The 21327-nt window shown below is 51.2% G+C and overlaps 10 protein-coding genes across 10 annotated transcripts; 5 read left to right on the top strand and 5 right to left on the bottom strand.

Annotated features, from left to right (window-relative positions):
• Positions 1 to 480: 480 nt before the first annotated feature.
• On the bottom strand, positions 481 to 1536 carry AtWU_09176 (uncharacterized protein; the record flags this gene model as incomplete). Its single annotated transcript, XM_035504283.1, has 1 exon — positions 481 to 1536. The coding sequence occupies one exon, from the start codon at positions 1534 to 1536 to the stop codon at positions 481 to 483; it is 1056 nt and encodes a 351-aa protein (XP_035360176.1).
• A 765-nt stretch (positions 1537 to 2301) lies between these two features.
• On the bottom strand, positions 2302 to 3393 carry AtWU_09175 (Ac45/VOA1 transmembrane domain-containing protein; the record flags this gene model as incomplete). Its single annotated transcript, XM_035504282.1, has 5 exons — positions 2302 to 2441; positions 2493 to 2711; positions 2767 to 2871; positions 2936 to 3234; positions 3299 to 3393. The coding sequence occupies 5 exons, from the start codon at positions 3391 to 3393 to the stop codon at positions 2302 to 2304; spliced, it is 858 nt and encodes a 285-aa protein (XP_035360175.1).
• Positions 3394 to 3683: 290 nt separating this feature from the next.
• Positions 3684 to 4408, top strand: AtWU_09174 (rRNA-processing protein RRP17; the record flags this gene model as incomplete). The annotated part of the gene is made up of 2 exons (XM_035504281.1): positions 3684 to 3863; positions 3929 to 4408. The coding sequence occupies 2 exons, from the start codon at positions 3684 to 3686 to the stop codon at positions 4406 to 4408; spliced, it is 660 nt and encodes a 219-aa protein (XP_035360174.1).
• A 358-nt stretch (positions 4409 to 4766) lies between these two features.
• AtWU_09173 (tropomyosin) lies at positions 4767 to 5542 on the bottom strand (the record flags this gene model as incomplete). The annotated part of the gene is made up of 3 exons (XM_035504280.1): positions 4767 to 4929; positions 5025 to 5329; positions 5525 to 5542. The coding sequence occupies 3 exons, from the start codon at positions 5540 to 5542 to the stop codon at positions 4767 to 4769; spliced, it is 486 nt and encodes a 161-aa protein (XP_035360173.1).
• Positions 5543 to 6101: 559 nt separating this feature from the next.
• AtWU_09172 (uncharacterized protein) lies at positions 6102 to 7497 on the top strand (the record flags this gene model as incomplete). The annotated part of the gene is made up of 3 exons (XM_035504279.1): positions 6102 to 6354; positions 6441 to 6674; positions 6740 to 7497. 3 exons carry the CDS (start codon positions 6102 to 6104, stop codon positions 7495 to 7497), a joined length of 1245 nt encoding a protein of 414 aa, XP_035360172.1.
• A 1326-nt stretch (positions 7498 to 8823) lies between these two features.
• On the top strand, positions 8824 to 10641 carry AtWU_09171 (putative cyclopropane-fatty-acyl-phospholipid synthase; the record flags this gene model as incomplete). Its single annotated transcript, XM_035504278.1, has 4 exons — positions 8824 to 8928; positions 9059 to 9545; positions 9616 to 10367; positions 10432 to 10641. The coding sequence occupies 4 exons, from the start codon at positions 8824 to 8826 to the stop codon at positions 10639 to 10641; spliced, it is 1554 nt and encodes a 517-aa protein (XP_035360171.1).
• Positions 10642 to 11401: 760 nt separating this feature from the next.
• On the top strand, positions 11402 to 13504 carry AtWU_09170 (putative C6 transcription factor; the record flags this gene model as incomplete). Its single annotated transcript, XM_035504277.1, has 1 exon — positions 11402 to 13504. One exon carries the CDS (start codon positions 11402 to 11404, stop codon positions 13502 to 13504), a length of 2103 nt encoding a protein of 700 aa, XP_035360170.1.
• A 491-nt stretch (positions 13505 to 13995) lies between these two features.
• Positions 13996 to 15598, bottom strand: AtWU_09169 (MFS general substrate transporter; the record flags this gene model as incomplete). The annotated part of the gene is made up of 2 exons (XM_035504276.1): positions 13996 to 14968; positions 15282 to 15598. 2 exons carry the CDS (start codon positions 15596 to 15598, stop codon positions 13996 to 13998), a joined length of 1290 nt encoding a protein of 429 aa, XP_035360169.1.
• Positions 15599 to 16048: 450 nt separating this feature from the next.
• Positions 16049 to 18295, bottom strand: AtWU_09168 (amine oxidase; the record flags this gene model as incomplete). Its single annotated transcript, XM_035504275.1, has 4 exons — positions 16049 to 16278; positions 16358 to 17266; positions 17320 to 17899; positions 17954 to 18295. 4 exons carry the CDS (start codon positions 18293 to 18295, stop codon positions 16049 to 16051), a joined length of 2061 nt encoding a protein of 686 aa, XP_035360168.1.
• Positions 18296 to 19454: 1159 nt separating this feature from the next.
• On the top strand, positions 19455 to 21310 carry AtWU_09167 (Zn(II)2Cys6 transcription factor; the record flags this gene model as incomplete). The annotated part of the gene is made up of 4 exons (XM_035504274.1): positions 19455 to 19582; positions 19645 to 20457; positions 20513 to 20713; positions 20767 to 21310. 4 exons carry the CDS (start codon positions 19455 to 19457, stop codon positions 21308 to 21310), a joined length of 1686 nt encoding a protein of 561 aa, XP_035360167.1.
• Positions 21311 to 21327: the final 17 nt, after the last annotated feature.

Here is a 21327-nt window from a genome sequence, read left to right as displayed (position 1 = left end):
GGGTACCTACCTAGTACCATTCGTTTTGGTACTGTTTGGGGGTTAAGGAAAGACTGCGGGTTGGTCATAGTGCTGGATGGTATGATAATCGGGGCTGTCGTGGACAGTGCACTCGCTTAATAGGTAATATTAATGGTGATTATTAATAAGACGCTTGCTTTTCTTTTACTTATGGAGGTAGTTACAGTATAGCAGGGATGCCAAATTGAAGAGAGGAATAATGAATGCTAAATAATGATAGAAAGGGCAAATAGATAAATGCTCGTTGATCGTGAAAGGGGCTTAGCTGACATGATAGAAAATGATAGAATGAAATATACAATACAGTAATAAACATATAAGCAGGAAAAGAAGTTAAAGATAAGAGATCTGTATAACGGAAGAGATGCGAAATATACAACACGGTAAACGAGATAATGGAAATGAAGAAAAGAAGAACAATGAGAAATCGTCGCTCATCAACAACATAGATAGGTTATATCAATGTCTGTTCTGAGGCGTATTGTGGTTATCGAACAAATCTTCCAGGTATGCGCTTGGTGTGCGACCCTGAGGAGGAGAGGACAGATTCACGCTGCTGGTAGAAGGGTCTTCTGCGCGGGACCGTCTGGCACTACGACGGGGCGTCGTGTCCTGTTCGTTGGCTGCTGGGGATAGGCCTGGTGATTCAGGAGGGCTAGGGGCTGTTTTGGCCCTCGTATAACCCTGCGACTGTGGTCCCATGCCTGGTAGATCAGCCGCCGAGAAGCGTGCTTCGTGAGTCCGAGGAGGCGCTGCACTGCCGGTGTTGTAGTAGCCTGCAGGGAGATAGGCAGACCGCCTGTTACTGCTGCTGGGATGCATTCCGGCGGTGGGCGAAAAGAACAGCGCGCTGTTGGAGCTGGGGGTCTTTGTGGAAGGTGACCTATGGTGTCGGTGGCTGTGACGGTGGTGATGATGCCCTCCACCACCCAGCTTCTCGAGGGTGACACCTGGTCCGGAACTTGATCTTCTGGAGCGAGATCTTCGCTTCTTGGTGCGAAGCAGTCCTTTGGTTTCGGATGACCGAACCATGGCGGCTTGACGAACGGAACGGTTGACTGACCAGGCTACGAGGGCGCGCCAGGCCAGAATAGCAAATCCAATGGCACCAAGGACAGCCCCGACAACGATGAACAGAGTCCCCTCGGGGATCTTCGACTTCTGCATGTACGGTGCATCGGCTGTGGGGGGAACAGTGACGATGGGATAGCCACTGGTTGAGGAAGAGGAAGAAGAAGAGCTTGAGTCAGTTGACGTGGACGTAGCATCTGTCGTTGAGCTAGACGATGAGTCCGTCGTGGTTGCAGCTGAGGTGGTAGTACTGTCATCTGACGAGGTTGTCGCAGAGTCCGTAGATGAAGATGTGTCCGCCGTTGTGGCGGCAGTGGTCGTAGAGTCGTCTGTGGTGGAGTCCTGAGCGACTGAAACTTGCGCGACAAAGACAATGATAAACAATAGAAGGAGTATGAATGAAGGCTGGCGGGCCCTTGAGAGGCCCACCGACAGGGCTACCATGGTTGATATAGACTCCTGGGTATCTATCAGATCGAGTGATAACGAGAGTTCGTAGAACCAGCAATGACCGGTGCAATTAGAGTTAATGCAAGAGATACAAGTTCATAGTCAAGAGGAATCCGAAATCGTCAGCAAAACAAGAACTGAATCGGATGTCTCTGGTCGTAGATTGATTGCATGGATAGCGGGTGTCTCCAGGCAGGCGGGCGGGACTTAATATCGGTCTCCACCCAAAACAAGAGGGTCAACAAGCGATGGATGCAAGGGTAAGACGGTGATCACCGAGGTAGGGCAGACAGCCAAACGAGGGACTACAGCGACAGCCGCTGTGCGGTTAATCCGTGTCTTGAGGACCCCCAAAGCGAGCGATGGGCATAAAGAGAGTGAGCAAAGACGAGGTCTTTGACAGCCAAGCGGTGGTTGCCCCGTGCCATCCTCGGCCGGCCTGAGGCTTCCACACTATGGCCCACGTGATACCCAAGTTATTCTTAGCGGCGAGGTAAGTTCAGGCTATTGGGCCATTCCCTTAATTATTAAATCTAATGTGAGACATTCTAGGATTCGTCATCAATCATGTTCGATGGTTAGATATCTACCTCGACTCCCAAACGATACCTAGTGGGGTGCCACTTTCACTCGTACAATATGATAGATTCCACAAATAAGCAAACGCCGCTTCGCTGATATACAGCCTATTCATAATATAGCAAATTATGCAAAGAAGAAGCAAGACTAATGACACGAATCTGGAAGAACAACCGCTAATCACTGCTGCTTCTTCTGCACAGCGGCCGATGTGTCCTTCTCGAATGCTGCATAGGGAACCTCCAAGCTCAAAAGAGCAGACAGTCCGACATAGAAGATCATCAGGAACACCAGGGTTGCGAGAATTCCCATCCAAATGCCTGTTAACGGTCAGATTATGTCTTGCAGTGGCTTGATTTCGGTTTACATACCGGGTGTAAAGAACTGGTATTCCTGGAAAAGAGTCTTGTTGGACGAAGATTGACTGTCATGAGCAGAGTAGTCGCGCTTGAGGTCCATGTGAAGGGGATCCTGATCCGCTTGGTAGAAATCGGAACCGGTGTCTTCAAGTTCCCTCGGGGAAGTGACGTAGAGGATCGTGTAGCCCTTGGACTCGGGAAGTCGGTCAATGACGTTGAAGAGCAAGCCATCTGCCAAAACAATAAGCATCTCTCCGGGAGTAGTATAGAGGTTTGGGCCACTAACCGTTGTTCGAAAGCTGCTTCTTCCGCTCATGTCCTGCAGGCAGGACAGGCAAGTCAACAACAATGATGCGGGACTCCGCATCGAAGTCGGCAGAGTGAGAGTCAGCTAATCATTGGCTGTCAGTCATGTCCTTCATCTATCGACCACTCAGCCACAAGTGAGCACCTACAGGAAGCGTCGATCACGGTCGATTCAGCCCCGCACTCCTTCTCGAGCAGCTTCTGGACATCCTTCGCCTCTATCTCGCCCACAACTTCATTCACAATCGTCTTTGTCCGGATATTCTTGTCCTTCCCCGTCATCTTCCCACCGAGGCGCGGTGCGGACTGGCGAGTAGCGAAGTCGGTGCTGTGCACACCGGGCTGAGAAGCAATAACATAGTAGTCGGAAGGGCAGCCACTCAGCCCCGTAGACAGATCTTCTAAGATAGCGGGAGCAGTCCGCAGCTGTGCCGACGTAGAAGGGATCCTGTAGTAGCTAGTTAGCTGGACACTCTAAGGAAGTCCCGCAATCGAGCAAGTGTCACGCATACTGGGAGGTCGATGCAAGGAAAAAGGGAGAGGTGTCGCGGATTGCGTTCGCCGTCGTCGCTCCCAGAGCGAGCAGGGAAAAGGTTCCCAAACGCATGGTGGTGTAATAGGGGGGTAGCTATCAGACGAGCGGACGGCTATCTAGAGAACCTCCGGGAGGAATGAATGATGATGTTGGAGCCAGGCTGGTGGATTGGCCGACGACGGCTCGGAGGCGGTCGAGCCAACCACCGGCACGGCCTAGCTCGACTTGTCCCCGGCCGTGACGTTCTGGCAATGCGGCCGTTTTGGAAAATTTTCCTGAACTAAAAATCCCCGCCTCAGAGAACAACATCACTTCGTCCATAATTATAGACAATTTCTTTTAATTGTCTCATATATAAAATCATGGGGCCAGCAGCAAAAAGGAGAAAGGTGGCCAGCAAAGTCGAAGAAGTTACCTTCGACGCTGCCGATCGCCAGCAGTTTCTCACAGGCTTTCGCAAGCGCAAACAACAACGCATTAAACATGCACAAGAGGTGGCCGAGCAGAAGGCCCGTGAATTGAAGCGTGAGGAGCGCAAAAGGGTACGTCTCTTCGCCGGTGATCAGTTTGCTTAATTGCACCGGAACTAATTTTGCTTTCAATCTAGATTCGCGAAGAGCGAACCGCAGATTTCCAGCGCGCTATCGAGGAACACAAAAAGCAACTCAAGAGGTTGAAGGAAGAGGACAGTGATGAGGACAACTCGAGTTCGGGAAGTGGTGATGAAGACGACCAGGAATGGGAAGGGTTCGAAGAACCCCCAGCCGTGGATTATGAGGCTGAATACATAGACGAAGACAAGTACACGACGGTGACAGTGGAAGAAATGGATCCTTCCAGAGAAGGCCTACTGCGATCGGCAGGCAATGAGTCGGACGACGAGGAAGAGGAGCAGACGGAGACGAAACCTGCGCCGGACACCAAATCAACCGCGGCCGGCGAGAAGACGAAAAAGAAGACCGATAACAAGCCCAAAAAGAAGAAGAAGAAGTTCCGCTACGAGTCTAAAGAGGAACGCAAGCTTACGAGGGTGAAGGAGCGCGCGGCGAAATCGAGGAAAGCACAGGCTCGACGAGACCGCTCATAATATCCAGTCCTATACAACACAGCACAGCACATTCATGAACCAGCATTCGGTTGAGAATACAGAAGCCAGAAGGGGGGCGCTCCCAATTAAATATGCTCTATGTACCTTCACAATGACTAATATGGTAAACAATAAAAGGTTAAACAAGGTCACGGGGACGAGCGGAGAGACCGGTTGATGATGCGGATGAAGCCAGCTAGATGACACGACGAGAAAAAGATACAGCTAAAATCCGTCTCCCTGCAGACAGGACATATAGATCAGACTGTGATGTGCAGGAAAAGAAAGCAAAGGTGAAAGTATATTTGGGGAAAAGGCTGAAATCCAGCATCTTCCGGGCCTCGGCGCCATCTCCTTTTTAAACATTGCTGATGGAGACCTCGAGGTCGTGCAGATCCTTCTGCAACTCGGCGTATTTCTTCGCCATCTCCTCGTACTTGCTCTCCCACTGGTCACGGGACGCTTCGAGAGCCTGCACCTTGCGTTCGTAGTGGCCAGCCTTGACGTCGGTTTGGCGGAGCCTAGAGCACGAGCGTAGTCAGTATATGTGTTGCTCCGTTGCGGACTCGTAAGAAAGGAGGTGCGGGGAGGGGGCGGAAATGGAAAATAGACGTACTTCTCGTTGGTCTCCCGGAGGTTCCGGTCAGCGTCCTCGGCCTCTTCTTCCAGAAGTTGCAGACGGCGCTGGAGAGCCTCGTTCTGAGTATCGTGCTGAGCACTCTGGTTGGCAGAATCCTTGGCCTCCTTGAGAGCGGTCTCGAGCTTCTCGACCTCACCCTCCAGAAGCTGGTTCCGGTGGTTGAGGGATGTGATCTCCTGCTCCTTGGCGAGGTTCTCCTGCTCCAGCGTCTTAACCTTGCTCTTGAGCTCCTCAACCTTCTCCTGGGCCTCCTCAGCCTCGAGGCGGAGGTTGTTCATTCTCTAGAATCATGGGGGTCAGCTTTCGGATATTTCCAGTTTATTTACACATTTCTGTTTGTGGTAATGAGGATAGATGGATCATCCTGAGTGATGCGGTGGGAGAAATAAGGATGCATGTGGTGGTGCATGTTGCAGTGCCAGGCAGCTTAGAAGCTACCCCGCCAACAGGGGGAGGGGAAGGGCAAGGAATCTCACCTCCTTGATCTTATCCATGTTGGGCAGTTATTTGCAGTGAAGGAACGGGAAATATGTATGGTAGAAAGTAGATGTTTCGATGAGTTGGGGATGCGGGACGGCTTTCGCTCAGCGATAAACCAGACAGAGATGCAGTAGGGAAGCAAGTAGTCAAAAGGACAAATGGGTTTTGGGTTTAGGGAGAAAGGAAGAGAAGTGGAGGAGGGCCTTTCAGGTAAGGTTGACTTTCTTGCCTGGCCTGGCGGTCAGCCGCGACTAGTGGTTGGGCCCGATCCATTTTTGGTATGGTAGGGGATGCCATCGCCCCCCCTGGATGGGCAGTGCCACAGTTGCTGTGGCTGATACTTTACCGTCCCGGTGTTACGGAATACAGTCAGTTGTATTGTCTCCACGGGCAACCGCCACGAAAACATCTCGGTTGCGTGACGCTGCATCTAGAACCATGTCGACAAGCTCCGCTCTCCTTCCTTCAGTGCTGACGCGCCGCTTCCAGCACCTTTAGCTCCGACCTCCAGTATAACCTACGCCAATCGATCTTCGCTCGTTGAATGAGCCGTGTGAATACATAACTGCCACCATGTTGGCTGTACGCGACCAAGAAAACCTGGTCCACTCTCACCAAACCGTTGCCGCGTCGAAACCACTCAATCAAGGCGTGAGACATTTGCAACCCAAGACCCCCGGCGCTCGAGTACCAAAAACGCCATTCAAAGTCCCTTTGAAAAATGATGAGAACGATCCGCTGGCTTTTGGAAAGAAAACCGTGAAGGGGGGTAAACAGAAGGATAATATCAACTTGACAACGAAAAATGCCTTCATCACTCCGGCGGGTATGTAATGGAAATCTACGACCATGTTCAAGTCGCATGACTTGATCCTTGCTATTCGCTATTCATGAGACTAACACACTTTGCAGCAGATCCTCGTCAGCGTGCCCCTCTTGGCATGAAGACGACAAATGCCAAAGCCAGGGGATTGCAGACGCCAGCACCTGGAGGGGCGGTGAAGCCTGACAGGACCATCAAGAGAGGTTCTACGCAGAGAGCGAAGAAATTTGCTCCCTTTGTAGAGCCAAGTCAGCCAGAGGTCCAGGCGAAACCGGTAGAAGATGATGTCCCTGACATTGAGTATATGCCCCCTAAGCCCAAAGGTCAGTAGTCCTTGCGCGGGGTTTTCGCATGTATCAAGGGGTTCGTTGTGTCTGATTTATCGCAGATCTTCCTGATATCCCGGACGATGTCACTTATGATACCACCTTTCCGCAATTCCAGCCGAAAAATCTCGCCCTAGGACTGGAAAGTGTGTATGGTGATAATGAGGTTGGCCCCGATGGGCTCACTAAGCGCGAGCGGAAATTCCAAGAAGACTCAGCAGCTTGCGACAGAATGGTTGAGGAAATGATTCGAAAGCAAGTCGAGAGCATTGGCTTCGAGGAAACATACGAGACCGTTCCAATCGAGGAGCCGCCTGCAGCAGACGCTACGCAACGCCGAATTCAAACGCGTTCACGAACGAGAGCGGCCAACAACAAGACGAAACATACCAGCAATATCTCCACCATCCGAGCTCGTGATGCTGCTGCTGCCTTGTCCGGGACACAGCGTTCTGTTCCACGCACCAGACCGGCTGTTTCGGCCAAGCCCAGGGTTACATCTGCCTTGTTCCCGTCTAAGAAACCAAGAGAGCCGACCAACCCGTCGAGTATGCGTCAAACGGCCGCTGCTGCGACTTCCCAAACGACGGTGGGATATAGTAGGGGCCGGGAAGTGTCGACCAAGTTACATGGTAGGACGGCTAGTCCAACAGAGCTGGAGACAGTCCCCCAAGGAATCCTTTCACCCGACACCTATCTGCAGCCCTGCGGGACTCCACCATTGATCGCCGACACGATTGGGCTAGAGTTGGAGAGTGCGGAGGGGCTTCCGACATTTGATGAAGATGAGGAAGCCCAGAACTTTCAATTAACGCTGTGACGTGAGATGTGTGAAGAACCAAGGCGAATACAGAGGTCTACTTCCGGCGTATCATATGGGATTTTATGGGTTTATGTTATTGGTAGTTGAGTGGTGTTCTTTGGTTTCCCGGTCTACTTTTATGTGTCTTTCATGTTTCGTTGCACTCGCCAACGTGTGAGTATTCTTTTCCTGACTGGCAAGAAAACAGCCATGGCAAAAGAAACCTCACGGAGCCAGCGAGATGGAGCAGGGGACTTGAAAGGGGGGGCGTTATAGAAAGTTATGATGTATCTATTTACGATGGGGTTACCGTGTTATCCTGTTATGACTTGACGAGTCCCACGGAAGACCCCGGCGTGGGGCTTGTCCCTATTTGAGCATGAAATTGGGCTGTATGATTAATAGCCAGAATATTCGTAATGGACCCTCCTGTAGTGGGTGTTGCCGGCCCTCAAACAGTGGTTCTCTCCCAAGCTAACCGTTTGATGGCTCAATTGATTAAGCTGGTTTAAGGGGCACCTTCACTTTGCAACGCCCATGACTAAGCCCACTGGACCAAGCAAAAGGGGCCACGCACCGCAGTTGGGTTTCAGACCCGGGGAAAAGACCAACTGCCAACCTTGGATGGGAAGTTGAGATCGGTTATAAAGATAGTAACTGGCTAGGAGGTGTCCTGGTCCCCGACCGCGGAACGTGAGAAGATTGTACCTGTTCTAGGTTGTTTTGCAATTAGCCAAATAAAGGACCTTCGGATTGGAGTACTTTTGGCACTTAACACAAGAAAGAGAGAAGAGAGAGAGAGAGAGCCCCAGTATAACTACGTACCAACTACTAATCAATACTACTAACTAACCTATGCGACGCTCACCGCTTGTCCTCCCGGGCGAGACCCAGTTGGACTGGACCACTTCGTCTAGAATCCTTGGAAACTTGTCCAAGCAATCAACACTTCTTCTCCCCGGCCTTACAGCAAAAGCTGCAGCTGCTGCAGGAGTGTTCATGTAGTGGTAGTTCAGTTACTTTTCCATCAGGTTATCACCCAGATAAATCTAACGAATGCCTGTTCAAACCCCTGTAGCATCACTCGATAAAATTAGTAGACCAATTACAGACGAGAGAGGAGGAAGTTCTCATGTTCTTGCTTAGGCGCAGTCTTCCGAACCCTGGCGGTTGATCAGTTGCTCAAGCAATAATCCACTCGCTCCCGCCTCACAAGCAATCCTAGTGTTCTTCCCTCTTTTCTCCAATTCCCTCTCCTCTTCCCCTTCTCTTTCTCCTCCCACCTCTCCTCCTCCCTCTCCCTCCCCCTCCCCCTCTCCCTCTCGACAATTCGTCTCCTCCGCCATGACGAATATCCATCCCGAGTCCCCAGAGGACTTCGAGTTCATTGAAACTCCACCCGCCTCCTGCACGACTCCCGCCGATGATTGCGGTGTGCGGACTACCTCGGTGAGTTAGTTGTCGCACATGAACAGCTCCTGAAGAGCTCCTCTAGGGCTCTTGACACATACTTTTCGGAACAGGAATGGTCAATTCAATTCGCAATGTCAGTAAGCTAATCTTCTCCTGTTTTTACTAGTATCCGGCCATCAAAAATGCCCCCGTCCCCGCGGATTCTCAGGGTAGCGATAGCTTCTCCAACACCCTCCTCTTCGCTCTCCTCATCCTTGTCCCATGGTACCTCGCCCGCCAGATCGGTGGTGGTTTCTACACCACCATCTTCTTCGCCATCTTCACCACCGTCCCCATTCTGATGGGCTTCTGGTCCATCGCCTCTTCCATTTCTCCCCGCAAGAACGAAAAGGCCAAGTATGCTGGTCGCCCCGTCGAGTACTACCTGAACTTCCACAGCGAGCATGATCGTACTGCCTACCGTGGCAAGAGCAAGATTCCCATGGAGGTCTTCTACGAGAAGTACTTCAATGGCGAGGTGGACTTCAAGTGTGATGCCCTGGAGGCTCTGGAGTTCAGACACGACTGGGCCAACTTCCGCTTCACCATGGGTCTCTACAAGCACTTCCTCTTTGGTTTCATCCCTGAGATGCTGATGCACACCCGCTCCCAAGGTACGTATCTACTTTTCTACATTTGGCACGGTAATGAGATTTTCGTGCTGACTTGAGCGACTTTGGTTAGATGAGGAGCAGGTTCGTGACCACTACGACCGCGGTGACGACTTCTACGCTTGGTTCTTGGGCCCCCGTATGATCTACACTTCCGGTATCATCAGCGACCCCAACAAGGAAGAGACTCTGGAGGAACTGCAGGACAACAAGCTGGCTGTGGTTTGCGAAAAGATTGGCGTTAAGCCCGGTGACACTGTCCTTGATCTCGGTTGTGGCTGGGGTACTCTGGCCAAGTATGCTTCGGTTCACTATGGCGCTCAGGTCACTGGTATCACCTTGGGTCGCAACCAGACTGCTTGGGGTAACAAGGGTCTCCGCAATGCCGGTGTTGATGAGTCTCAGAGTCGTATCCTGTGCCTTGATTACCGTGACGCTCCTCGGGTTGATGGCGGTTACAAGAAGATCACTTGCCTTGAGATGGCCGAGCACGTCGGTGTCCGTCACTTCACTTCCTTCCTCTCTCAGGTCTACGACATGCTGGACGACGACGGTGTCTTCTTCCTGCAGATCGCTGGTCTGCGCAAGTCTTGGCAGTACGAGGATCTCATCTGGGGTCTTTTCATGAACAAATACATCTTCCCTGGCGCTGACGCTAGCACTCCCCTTGGCTTCGTCGTTGACAGACTGGAGGCTGCTGGTTTCGAAATCAAGGCCGTTGACACTATTGGTGTTCACTACTCTGCTACCTTGTGGCGCTGGTACCGGAACTGGATGGGCAACCGTGACAAGGTCGAAGCCAAGTACGGCAAGAGATGGTTCAGAGTGAGTTCTCCAATGCCCGTTCAGTGTATACGACAGGACGATACTAACGTATGACTACTTCCAGATCTGGGAATACTTCTTGGCTTACTCCACCATCACCTCCCGCCAGGGTGGTGCTACCTGCTGGCAGCTTACCCTCGTTAAGAACATCAACTCCACCCACCGTGTTGAGGGTATCCCCAGCCAGTATGGTCTCAGCGGTGCCCGTGAGGCCGCCATCACCCGTGCCGGCACCGGTGCTGTCCCCAAGGCTCACGTTCCTAACAAGGCTTAAATGTACCTTCACGGCAATATGCCGGTCGAATAGGCGTCTTGACATAGCCGACCGCCTCTAGCACTGATTTACCGTCCATCTAGAAGGCTGTTGCACTTTCAAAAACATCGATTCCTGTAAACGAACTGAAAAATCTGGACAGTGGAAGTGAACAAAGGAGGATGACAACGATGTCTCAATTTTTTCTTATCTAAGGTATGCCTGAATGAGAGGAGTGGGATTTCTTTTCTCATATGGAAATGGAAATGAACGACACATTACTTTTTATGTACAATGTTTCTGACCTATATACTACTTCTTTTCACTTCTCCGAAAAGGCTGTATGTAATTGATAGCAATCAGAATGAAATCATGTAATAATGAAAATAGAAGATGTGATATGCAGCGTCTACATCCTTGTTGTGACTGAATATGCTTTTATGTAGGTTTGAGAATCTATTGTTCTTCAATTTTATTCATAGATCAGGTCTAGTGCTTTTATATATATATCATTTATATCTATTGATCTGTACTTGCTATAATGTATTTGAGGGTGAACAGAGAGATGTAACAACAGGCTCTAGTATATGAACATTCAATTACCTCCCGAACTCGCCAGGATTTAGTCTTAATGACTGGCGAGCTAGTGTCGTGGGTGGAATACAAGTTAGCGCGAAGAAATGACCGGGGGTCCCTTCCCAAGTCATGCCACCCAATACCGACTACGAATGAATACGGCAGTTATAGCCACACAAGAGAGCGGACATATAGGGTACCACAAATGGAAGAGACAAGGCATCTTGTCCCACTTGCTTCCGCCCCGGCAAAGCACCTCTCTCTTGATGCGCACAATGGCTCCTGCGAATCCGACTCGTTAACCCCAGTCCGCTTCAACTGTCAAGCCTGTGTGCGCAAGAAGATCAAATGCAACCGCGCGGTGCCCAAGTGTGCCAACTGCATCAAGGCCAGGCTCGAGTGTGTCTATCAGCCACCACCGCCACGGCGCAAGAGGAAACGTAGCCGGGGCGAGGAAGATGTACATGAACGTCTGGCACGTTACGAGCGCATCTTGCACGACCACAATCTTCTTCCAATAGCCACTCCCTCGATTACTAGCGGAAGAGAATTGGAGGCCTCAGCAAATAGTATACAGGCACCGACTCCGGGGACAGCGAACTCGCAGGCTGACGCTGCAGCGGATAGACTGCATCCCAACTACGGCAATTCTCGCTACATTGACGATGTTCTGCTCCTCGACGCTGGCGAAGGTGATCTAGGTGAGTTGTCCGAGTCCGAGCAACAAATTCATATTCAAGATGAGCTTGGTCCCGACAAAGCCACTCCAACTGGTCTTCTTGGTGCCCTCGCGGCGCAATCCATCTCGGACGCCAGTATGAGAAGCACGATAAGCCTCACCCACCTTTATCCTAGCTACGAGCATGCGGCCCAGCTCTGGTATGCCTACGTGGAAAACGTCGAGCCTCTTTGCAAGATCCTTCATGTTCCGACAGTCGCTAAGATAGTTGACGGCGTCTCCAAGCACCCAGCGACTGCCTCCAAGAACGATGAATGCTTGCTGTTTGCCATCTATCATTTTGCCGTGTTCTCAATGTCTGACGACGAGTGTTCACGTGGACTCCATAGTTCCAGAGCCCACTTGATGCACAAATATCGGACTGCAGTCACTCAGGCATTGGTAAATGCGTCCTGGCTCAAGACAACCTCGTTGTCGGTTTTACAGGCCTACACTCTCTTTCTTATTTCCTTGCGCACTCAAATCGATTCCCATACCTTCTGGATTTTGACTGGGATTGGAATCCGCCTGGCCCAACGCATAGGACTGCACCGAGACGGCGAAAGCATCGGATTGCCCCCGTTTGAGGTCCAGATGCGCCGGCGGCTCTTTTGGCAACTGCTACCTCTGGACAGTTACGCAGGTCAAACCTCCGGCACGGGTATATCCATCTCACCCGGCAGCTGGGATACTAAGCTACCGCTAAACATTAACGATGACCAGATCTTCCCCGGCATGACCGAGCCGCCTCATGACCAACGAGGTGCATCGGAGATGATCTTTTGCTTGGCCCGGATGGAGCTGTCAAATTTCTACACTCGAACCGGGGTCCAGCAGAAGGGGAGCGGGGGGGCAATCGAGTTCCGCACCCCAGAGGAGATCGAGCGACTGATCGACGAGGTGGAAGACCTCATCGAGAAGAAGTTCTTACGGTACTGCGACATCTTGAGCCCTTTGCACTTTCTGACTACCGGCGTTATGCGATCCGCCATCAATGCTGTCCGGTTACGCGCGAGGATGCCGTTGCTCAAGCAAGAAACCATAACCGACACACAGCAGAGACAACTCTGCAGGCTTGCTGAAAAGGTGCTCGACACCAGAAATGCCATGTGTAGTAATCCCGCAACCCAGAAGTTTCGCTGGCAGCTGCAAGCGTTTTTCGTGTGGGATTCCCTCCTTTGCATTCTGAGAAGCATTGCCAAGGTTGGGTTTTATTCACCATCAGAGCTCAATGCTGCCTGGAAAAGGGTTTCAGAGGTCTACGCGGATCACGAAGCACTGAGTCAGGGCCGAAGGACTTTGTACGCTACAATTGGTAAGGTTACTTTGAAAGCCTGGCTACTGAATCCGCCTCGTAGTTCATCTCCCGAGCCGGCTTTCATTACTACGCTGCGCGCCCAACATAAACCCAAAGGTATCGGTCAGCGGGATAGCAGCGTACTTGCTGCCGACCAAGCTACGGATGGGGCTTTTTCTTTCGACGAGCTTTTCGACGATATGAGCAGGGCTGACCCCAGTGTCTTCAATCTCGACTCATCTACCGATTGGCTATTCTGGGACCAAATGTGCGGAGAAACCAGTATGGACTAACAGCAAGGACACCCTTCACTATACATCTATATATATAAGTATCTACGACTCCATTATCCGTGAGTGCGGACTTCGAAATTACTCATCTGTAACTCATGAAAGAATACCATAGTCTATGAGATCTACTATCACATCATCTCATCATCCTGCTACCTTGCCCGCCCTCTGCTGGAACGGCCAGTTGGGGGTGCGTACGGACATCGACTGAAGATCACCTCGGAGTGCAGGCAGTCATTTGCGTGCTCACTTAACCACAAATTCTACGAATATCCACCTTCATGGGCCTTTCTATCTCAATGAGAGTCAATCATTCATAGGACGGGTCATCAACGAACTATATAAGAGCATTTCGCATTCAATAGGGGAGTTTCTCTATGACAATTGATCTATGATACAAATACTATACCACACATCCATCCAACGACAACTTCTGTCTGGCAATCAAACCAACCGGGCATCAATCACACCTCACATGCCACCAAACACACCCATCAACCAGAGGCATAGTCAGACATGGCACGCAACCGGGGCCCGAATCGCCAGAAAACAAACGGCCCACCCAATCCAAAAACCATAGCCGTGAACGCCAACACACTGGTACCCCAACCATACCCCAGGGCATTATACATATAAGGAGCAAAGAGCGGGAACCCAAAGCCGCACAAACTCCTCAACACAGCACAAGCAGCCATAGCACTAGCCGCGTAGGTCTGATAGCTATCCACAATATACGTCTGCATGCCCTGCAAGCAGGAGATCGTGCCCATGGTATAGATCAGCGCACCGATATTCGGCATAATCCAATGAGTTTGTCCAATACTCCAACCATACCAGAAAAGCCCAATGATGCTGATCACCGACCCGACAGCCAACGACGGCATTCGGAACTCAGGTTTGCCAACATCATTATTCCGGGCTTTAAGACCACGATAGATCCGGTCCACGAGCTTGAGGTTCAAGAACAGCCCAATGAACGACCCAATCGCGATCGACAGATAATTGAGGCCCCCAATCCCAGAGCTCTCATGATATACCTCCGTCCAAATATCCGGGAAAGTCGCAAACATCAAATACGTCACGCCGAAGAGGTACGCCATATAAAGCGCCATGCAGAAGACAATCGGCTGAGTCGTGAACATGCGCACTGGCCGCTTAAACGCATGAAGAAGCTTGTATCCGTGACTCTCATCTTTCTCCGCTGGATGGAGCTCCTGATTTCCTGTCTCCTTGACAAGAGCATCTCGTCTCCGCCGTAGAATCGTCCCCGGATGACACTCCTTCAACCAGAACACCCCAACAATCTGCACCGCGACAGCAGCAGCAGACGTAGCCCAAAATACCCACCGCCAGGTGGAATACTCCGCAATAAACCCTCCGGCTATCGGTCCCACCACAGGTCCCAGTAATGGTCCGAGAGTATACACTCCCATAGCTTTTCCCCGTCCTTCCGCAGCCCACATATCACTGTCCTCAGAAATCAGCTCATCTCGAACCCTTCCACAGACCATAAACAACACCAAACTCAACAAGCCCCCCACCCCCCCCTCCCCCATCCCAAAAGAAATAAAAGACTAACCTAATAGCCCCACCCCCCACCGCCAACGGCGCACTCCCCCCCACCCCAGCAAGGAACCTACAAGCAAACAACACCCCCTTCGTCCTCGCAAACCCACACCCCAAATTCCACCCCAAATACCACAAATTACTCACCTGCAAGATCCTAACCCGTCCATATACCTCCGACGCGGGCCCAAAAAACACGGGACCAATAGCATACCCCAAGATAAATATACTCAGGGACAGATATATCTCGAATTCGGAGTGTATCATGTCCAGCGACTGCGCGAGATCGTTCATTGCTGGGGCGATCATTGAGGAGGAGATGGGCGAGATGAAGACGAAGAGGGATATGGATAATGTGTTTTTCCATTTGAGGCTTTTGGGCCAGTTTTGGGGGTTGGAGGGGTCGGTGGGGGTGGTCCAGGTGATGAGGTTGGGGGGGTTGGATTTGGATTTGGATTTGGGGGGTGAGGGTTTGGAGATGGGGGTGGAGGTGGGGGATGCTTCGAGGTCGTGGTTATGGGGGTCGGTCATTTTTTGGTTGTGCTTTGGCTTTGCTGTGATTGTTTATTGGTATTTAGGGTTGGGAGTTGTGTAGGATAGTATGCTTCTATCATCGTTATATGTTGTGTTATATACTTGTATGGGTGGTGTATATCAGCCAATCGCGGAGCTGGATTTTGCTTCGGGCCCGGATTGTCTGCTAAGGACCGATGCGGTGGCCAATAAGAGACAGGTATGGATCGGGCCCGAGGTAGGCTGGTCTGGTAAGTCATCTCCGATAGATATACTAGTACTGAGACCAGGCTCTTAATGTTGATTGAATGCTGAAGAATGAAGCTTGAATCCATCTAATTCATGGTATATACAAAGTAACAGTTATACTATCCCTCCAACGCCAGCAACGTGCTATGTATCGTAAATCATACACCTCCCCTATCCCATATGCATCGTGAAATTCTAAACAAATGTACTCCTGTTCCTCTAATCCATGCGCTTGTACAGCTTGGCCTTGCTGGATCCACTGCAGCAGGAGGGGACTGCCGCAGCAGGTTCCGGGTGCAGGGTAGACTTGTTGAAGTTCTGCGACGACTGAGGAACATCCACGGCCGGGTTCTTCGTGAAGAAGCCGTCAGGACGCAGCATCACGCTGATGCGTTCCATGGGCATGACGGGGAAGTCTTCGACGCGGGGGTTGTGGGTGAGGCCGAATGCTAGAATGTGCGTGTTAGCTGAATCATCCTTGATCTCTGTACATGTACAACAAAGGTGGTAGGGAGTAGTAGAACTTACTGTGCCAGAGAACCACGTCTTCGTTCTCAGTAGGGTCATTCCGCTTGGACCAGGTCTCCACGCCAACAGCGCGTCGGCTCTGGTTGGTGAACTCGCCCGCAGCATACAACTCATCGTCTTGGTATCTGGTCACCCAGATGGGCTTGGTGGCGAATTCGGCACGGCCGTAGCCAATGGCTCTCTTGCTCTGGAGGAGCATTTGGCTAGGTGCCGGATGGAGCTTGTAGGAAATGGGCTTGTAGGTGATGGGGTTGATGACGTTGTCGTTGCGAATCTTGAAGACCCGGTTGCGGTTGATGTCAAGGTCGGCTGAGCCTGCCTTGTCCATCACAGTCTGCTCAGTGGTGTAGCCTACTAGCCAAGGGTTCTTCTCGTCTTCGGGAAGAGGCACACTCTCCTCGTAGTAAACAGTGTTCTTGTGACCATCCAGGGCCGGGTCAATGCGGAAAGAGAACATGTGCTGGTGGTAAGGAGCCATCACGCCCGGACCAACGTTGGTGCCCCACTTGACAGTCTCGCCATTGGTGTTATCAAAAGGCACCGTCGATAGAATTCCGGTTGCGCGCACTTCCAGTTCAATGTTGGCGGCCTGGTCGAAGATGTAGGCAAAGATGTACTCGTAGTTAGCGACGGTGCAGATCATCTGCAGAACAAGCTGGCGGTTGCGGACCACGGTAGCAGCGCCGGATCTGTAGTTGGTGTGCTTGTGTTGCAGGCCATTGTCCTGCTCGTGCATGCAAATGATGTTCTTCAGCAGGACCGGGTTTCCCTTGCAGTCAGCCCGGTAGCCGTCGAAGTACTTGATATGACCCAGGCAGTCGCAACCCAGCGTTAGCTGGTTGGCGTTGAGACCAAAACCGACATCGCCAACGTCGAAAGCTTGCTTGCGGTGGTAGGGAGCGCGAGGGTCTATCATCCACATTAGCATATCTTTTACATAAAAGATGTCCGGTTTTGCCTACCTCCGTAAGGGACGGTCATTTCTGATACCGCAAGGCGGTAGAAGACGCTGCGGTTATCATAGGTGACGTTGTAAAGAACCATGCCCTCCCGGTTGTTGAAGCCAACCCTGAAGCGCCACTTCTGCCAGTAGACAAAGTTGCCATCCACCGAGAAAGAGGGTCCTTCGGGTTGCTGCACAATGTAGGGCTTGAGGTCTGTCCGAATAGGCTCATCCTGCAGGTCATGGGCGTATTGAACCGCCTTGACGGGCTTCCAGGGCTGAGTCTCAACGGTCTGTGCATCCGAGCCACCCGGCAGATAATCCATGCGGATCAACTCATGTGTAAAGGCATCGAACACCGGGGAGAACTTGCAAGGCAAGGAATAGTGGTTGTTTTCAGGGTGGTCCACTTCCACCATGTACATGAAGCACTGGAACATGCGCCTTGACTCGGTCAGACTCTCGGTACCGTACATCCACGGGTCATTGCAGACAGTCATGCCAGGGGGTAGCTGGAGCTTTGCAATTTCCGCCTGCACTGCGGGGTGCTTCATGCAGACTTCTTCGATAACGGCCAATTCATCGATATCTACTGGAGGCTGAGGCTAGCTGTTAGCGTAAGAACAATATAGGTCGAATCAAAATGTACACACCTGGACTCCCTCCGGTAATTCCTTGACGTAAATGACGGATGCGGTGTCCGCGTTCATCAACGCCTTGCACCATGCGCCGGTATCAAGGCGATAGAAGTAAGAGTAAAGAAGACGCGCGGGCTTCGGAGGAAGGGGTTTCCTTAACCTCTCAGCCTCGATGTAAGGGACGACATCCTTCTTGATGGGCTCGTGGATATCAATACGATTGTAGCGCAGCTTAACACCTGGGAAGGCAGCTTCCAGGATGCGGACAGCCAAGCGAATTTCTTGAGGCCGGACGGGATCAAAAGGGTGAGGGCTGGCCGAAGTGGCCAAGCTGGGCCCCTGAGCTGCAATTGACATGTTCAGAAGGCGCGCGTGTGTGCTTGATGGGAGAGATGATGCGACTGGGGAATAGAAGTATGGTTTGGGACAAAGTCCTTGGGGGAATCAGGTCATATCAAGAAGGATGAGATAGAACAGCAAGTGTCCATTGCCCGGGGGCAAACCGAGATATATGTAGTCCATTGAGCACTTCTCCCTTTCGGTGAGGGACCCAGCACAAAGGCAAAAAAGGGAAGCTCATGGAGAAGGTGAAGCCGCAAGAGACCCAAGGATCTCCACGGTCTGGATGGACATGCCTAATTGGGACAAGTGGGGCGGCGGTAAGTCTGGGACTGCGGCTTCAAGATCTCGACGATTTGTTAATCTGCCATGGATTGACAGCCTGATAGCCGCCGTGCATTGGTCATAGAATTCCCCTTGCGGTCTCCCTCCTCCGTTTCGGGGTCCGAGGAACGCGAGGATAAGCGATGCAAAAGGCGCTCGTTTGCCGAGAGACGTAATATGGCACATTCATTCCAACAACATATCTGGTCCGTATAGTGGCATCCAGCAGATCGGACTTGACGATAAACTCCCCCCTTCCCGCCGATAACGGCTGTCTTTTCCTTATCTCTGTAGCCACATGCTTGCTAGATAAACGAGTGCCAATGTCAGTACTCGATTGTCATACTCGATCATTTTTATCCTGCAATTCTCAATCACTCACCCGAGGATCGCCAGCAAAGGAATATCGAAAAGCGGGGGAATCTTCTCCATCTCCGATAAAAGCTGCCAAATCTCAGCGTATCTCCTTCCTCTTTTGGTTTAGCGCCGACTTTCCCCGGCCTTTTTGGAGGCTCATCTTTCGTCTCTCTTTCTGTCCTTCAACTATTTTCATCTGGTCTGCTTCAAGCAAGGTACACTTGTTTGGTGACTCGAACTAACGGTCAACCGGCTGATTATCTGACAGATCCATTGGCTGCCGGCTTTTCTCCATCTACTTAGTATCCGGTTGATGCAAGTTGCCGACGCGGAAATATACATCTACGACCGAACTAAGCTACTCCATACTAGTGGTGGTCCCACGCATCGAGAGAACAAACCAGCAGCATTGATTTTATAAGCCTAGATAGCCTGAAATATCCATTATCTATTACAAGACTGCTCCTATATCATGACAGTATCTAATACTGCAACTATGGTGCAACAGCCCTCAACTCAGACCCCAACGAGGCGGAGATGCAGACGAGAAGGCGCCAAGTGGACACGGTCTGGCTGCTTGACATGCAAGCGTCGTCGGAAGCGGTGTGATGAAGCGAAGCCCTGGTATGATGGAGTCCACCCCTGGTACTAGGCTATACTAGGCACTAACTGCTCGATTACAATAGCTGTCATAGCTGTGCCAGGTTGGGCTTGAAATGTGAGGGCTATGGCTCAATGTGGGCAGAGCCTCTAGATCCATCAGCAAACATCTTCAGCCAATTCAGAGAGCCGAAACGGCGCAGAGTTAGTACAACATCAGCTTCAACAACCTATTCGCGTGCCCCGGAAGAAGAGCTCTGGTTGTCCCCGAGCTCCCCAGTCTCGAGCAGTCTATCAACAGCGCCAACAACGCCGGCTGAATCTGACAACAGCAGTCTATACTCTTGGAACAATGAGAATAATGAATATGAAGACAAACAGATTACCATACCTGACACTGACTCCTGCTATGCACTCACCGTGGCTTCGCCCATGCCAAGCAGGTACTTCAGTCATCTTTCCCATCACGATACGCACTATCTTCAGTATCACACCGAGCTGGGCTCCAAGCTACTAGCCAACCTTGAGAGTATCGACAACCCCCTTCGATCGTTTCTCATACCCCGAGCCCTATCATCGCCTCTTCTGATGAAAGCTTTGTGTGCGGTATCTGCAACACATTTTGCAAATCGGTCCCGGGACAAACAGGAGGCTCAGACAGCCGCAACAGACTACTACATTCAAACGCTGAGTGGACTGCAGTCGACAATTGCCATATATTCAGCGCGGTCCCTTCCCGATGAGGCCATCCTGGCGGTAGCCATGCTTTGCAAGTACGAAATCGTACGCGGAAGCGTTCAGCAGTGGACCGCGCATCTGAACGCCCTACAAGAGCTAATAATGGCTCGCGGTGGAGTTGATGCTCTGAAAGATGACATGAGGGAGTTTCTAAGCGGCTTGTAAGACTCGTTCTACAAATTACCTCTTTTGAAACCAAAGCTAACCACACCATAGCTACATCTATGCCTATAACATGGCCAGAATCAGCAACCGCAAACACATCAACTACGACCTTGATATTGGCAACGTCAAAATTTCCAAGCTCGACATCTACATCGGCTACGCAGAAGACCTCATCAAGATATGCGCCCGAATAGCCGACCTCCCCACCCTATCTCAAGACCCTGTAGCCTTGGACCTAGAGGTCCACTTAATGTAAGTACCACCTCAACAACATCCACAGCTCCCGCTAACCATCAACCACACAGCGACACATCCCTCCGAGACTGGGCACCCACCAACACCGAATATATCCTCCCACGGGGCATAACCGAATCGAACCTTATGCGTCTGCGCATGGTCGCCAACTGCTTCCGCGATGCTGCGTACATCTATCTCCATTCCACTCTGGAAAGACTGAACCAGAGAACGGCACCACCATTATCACCACAATTTGCTGCCCCATTACAATTAACACTACATACGCCATTCAAACCAGAACCATCACCATCAATCTCCCTCCCCCGATCAACCGCATTACATCATCTCTTGTCCAGAATCAGGGAATTCCCACTCGACGAGCACTGCGAATACTCTGCGCTTACATTCCCACTCTTCATTGCTGGCTGCGAGAGCAAACATCCCTCAGACCAGGAGCTCATTATACATTCATTGGATAAATTAGAGGCCAACTTCGGCATCGGCAATGTGAGAAGAGCAAAAGAGATGTTGAGTATTCTCTGGGCGGGAGAAGGGGATGTGCATTGGCTAGATATGTTGGAGCGCTTACAGTGGGACTTGATTCTTGCCTAGATACTATAGATAATGTA

The sequence above is a fragment of the Aspergillus tubingensis genome (genome assembly GCF_013340325.1).
Source record: "Aspergillus tubingensis WU-2223L DNA, scaffold_10, whole genome shotgun sequence".
NCBI classification, from domain to species: Eukaryota; Fungi; Ascomycota; class Eurotiomycetes; order Eurotiales; family Aspergillaceae; genus Aspergillus; species Aspergillus tubingensis.
This window is presented reverse-complemented; position numbering and strand designations above follow the sequence as displayed.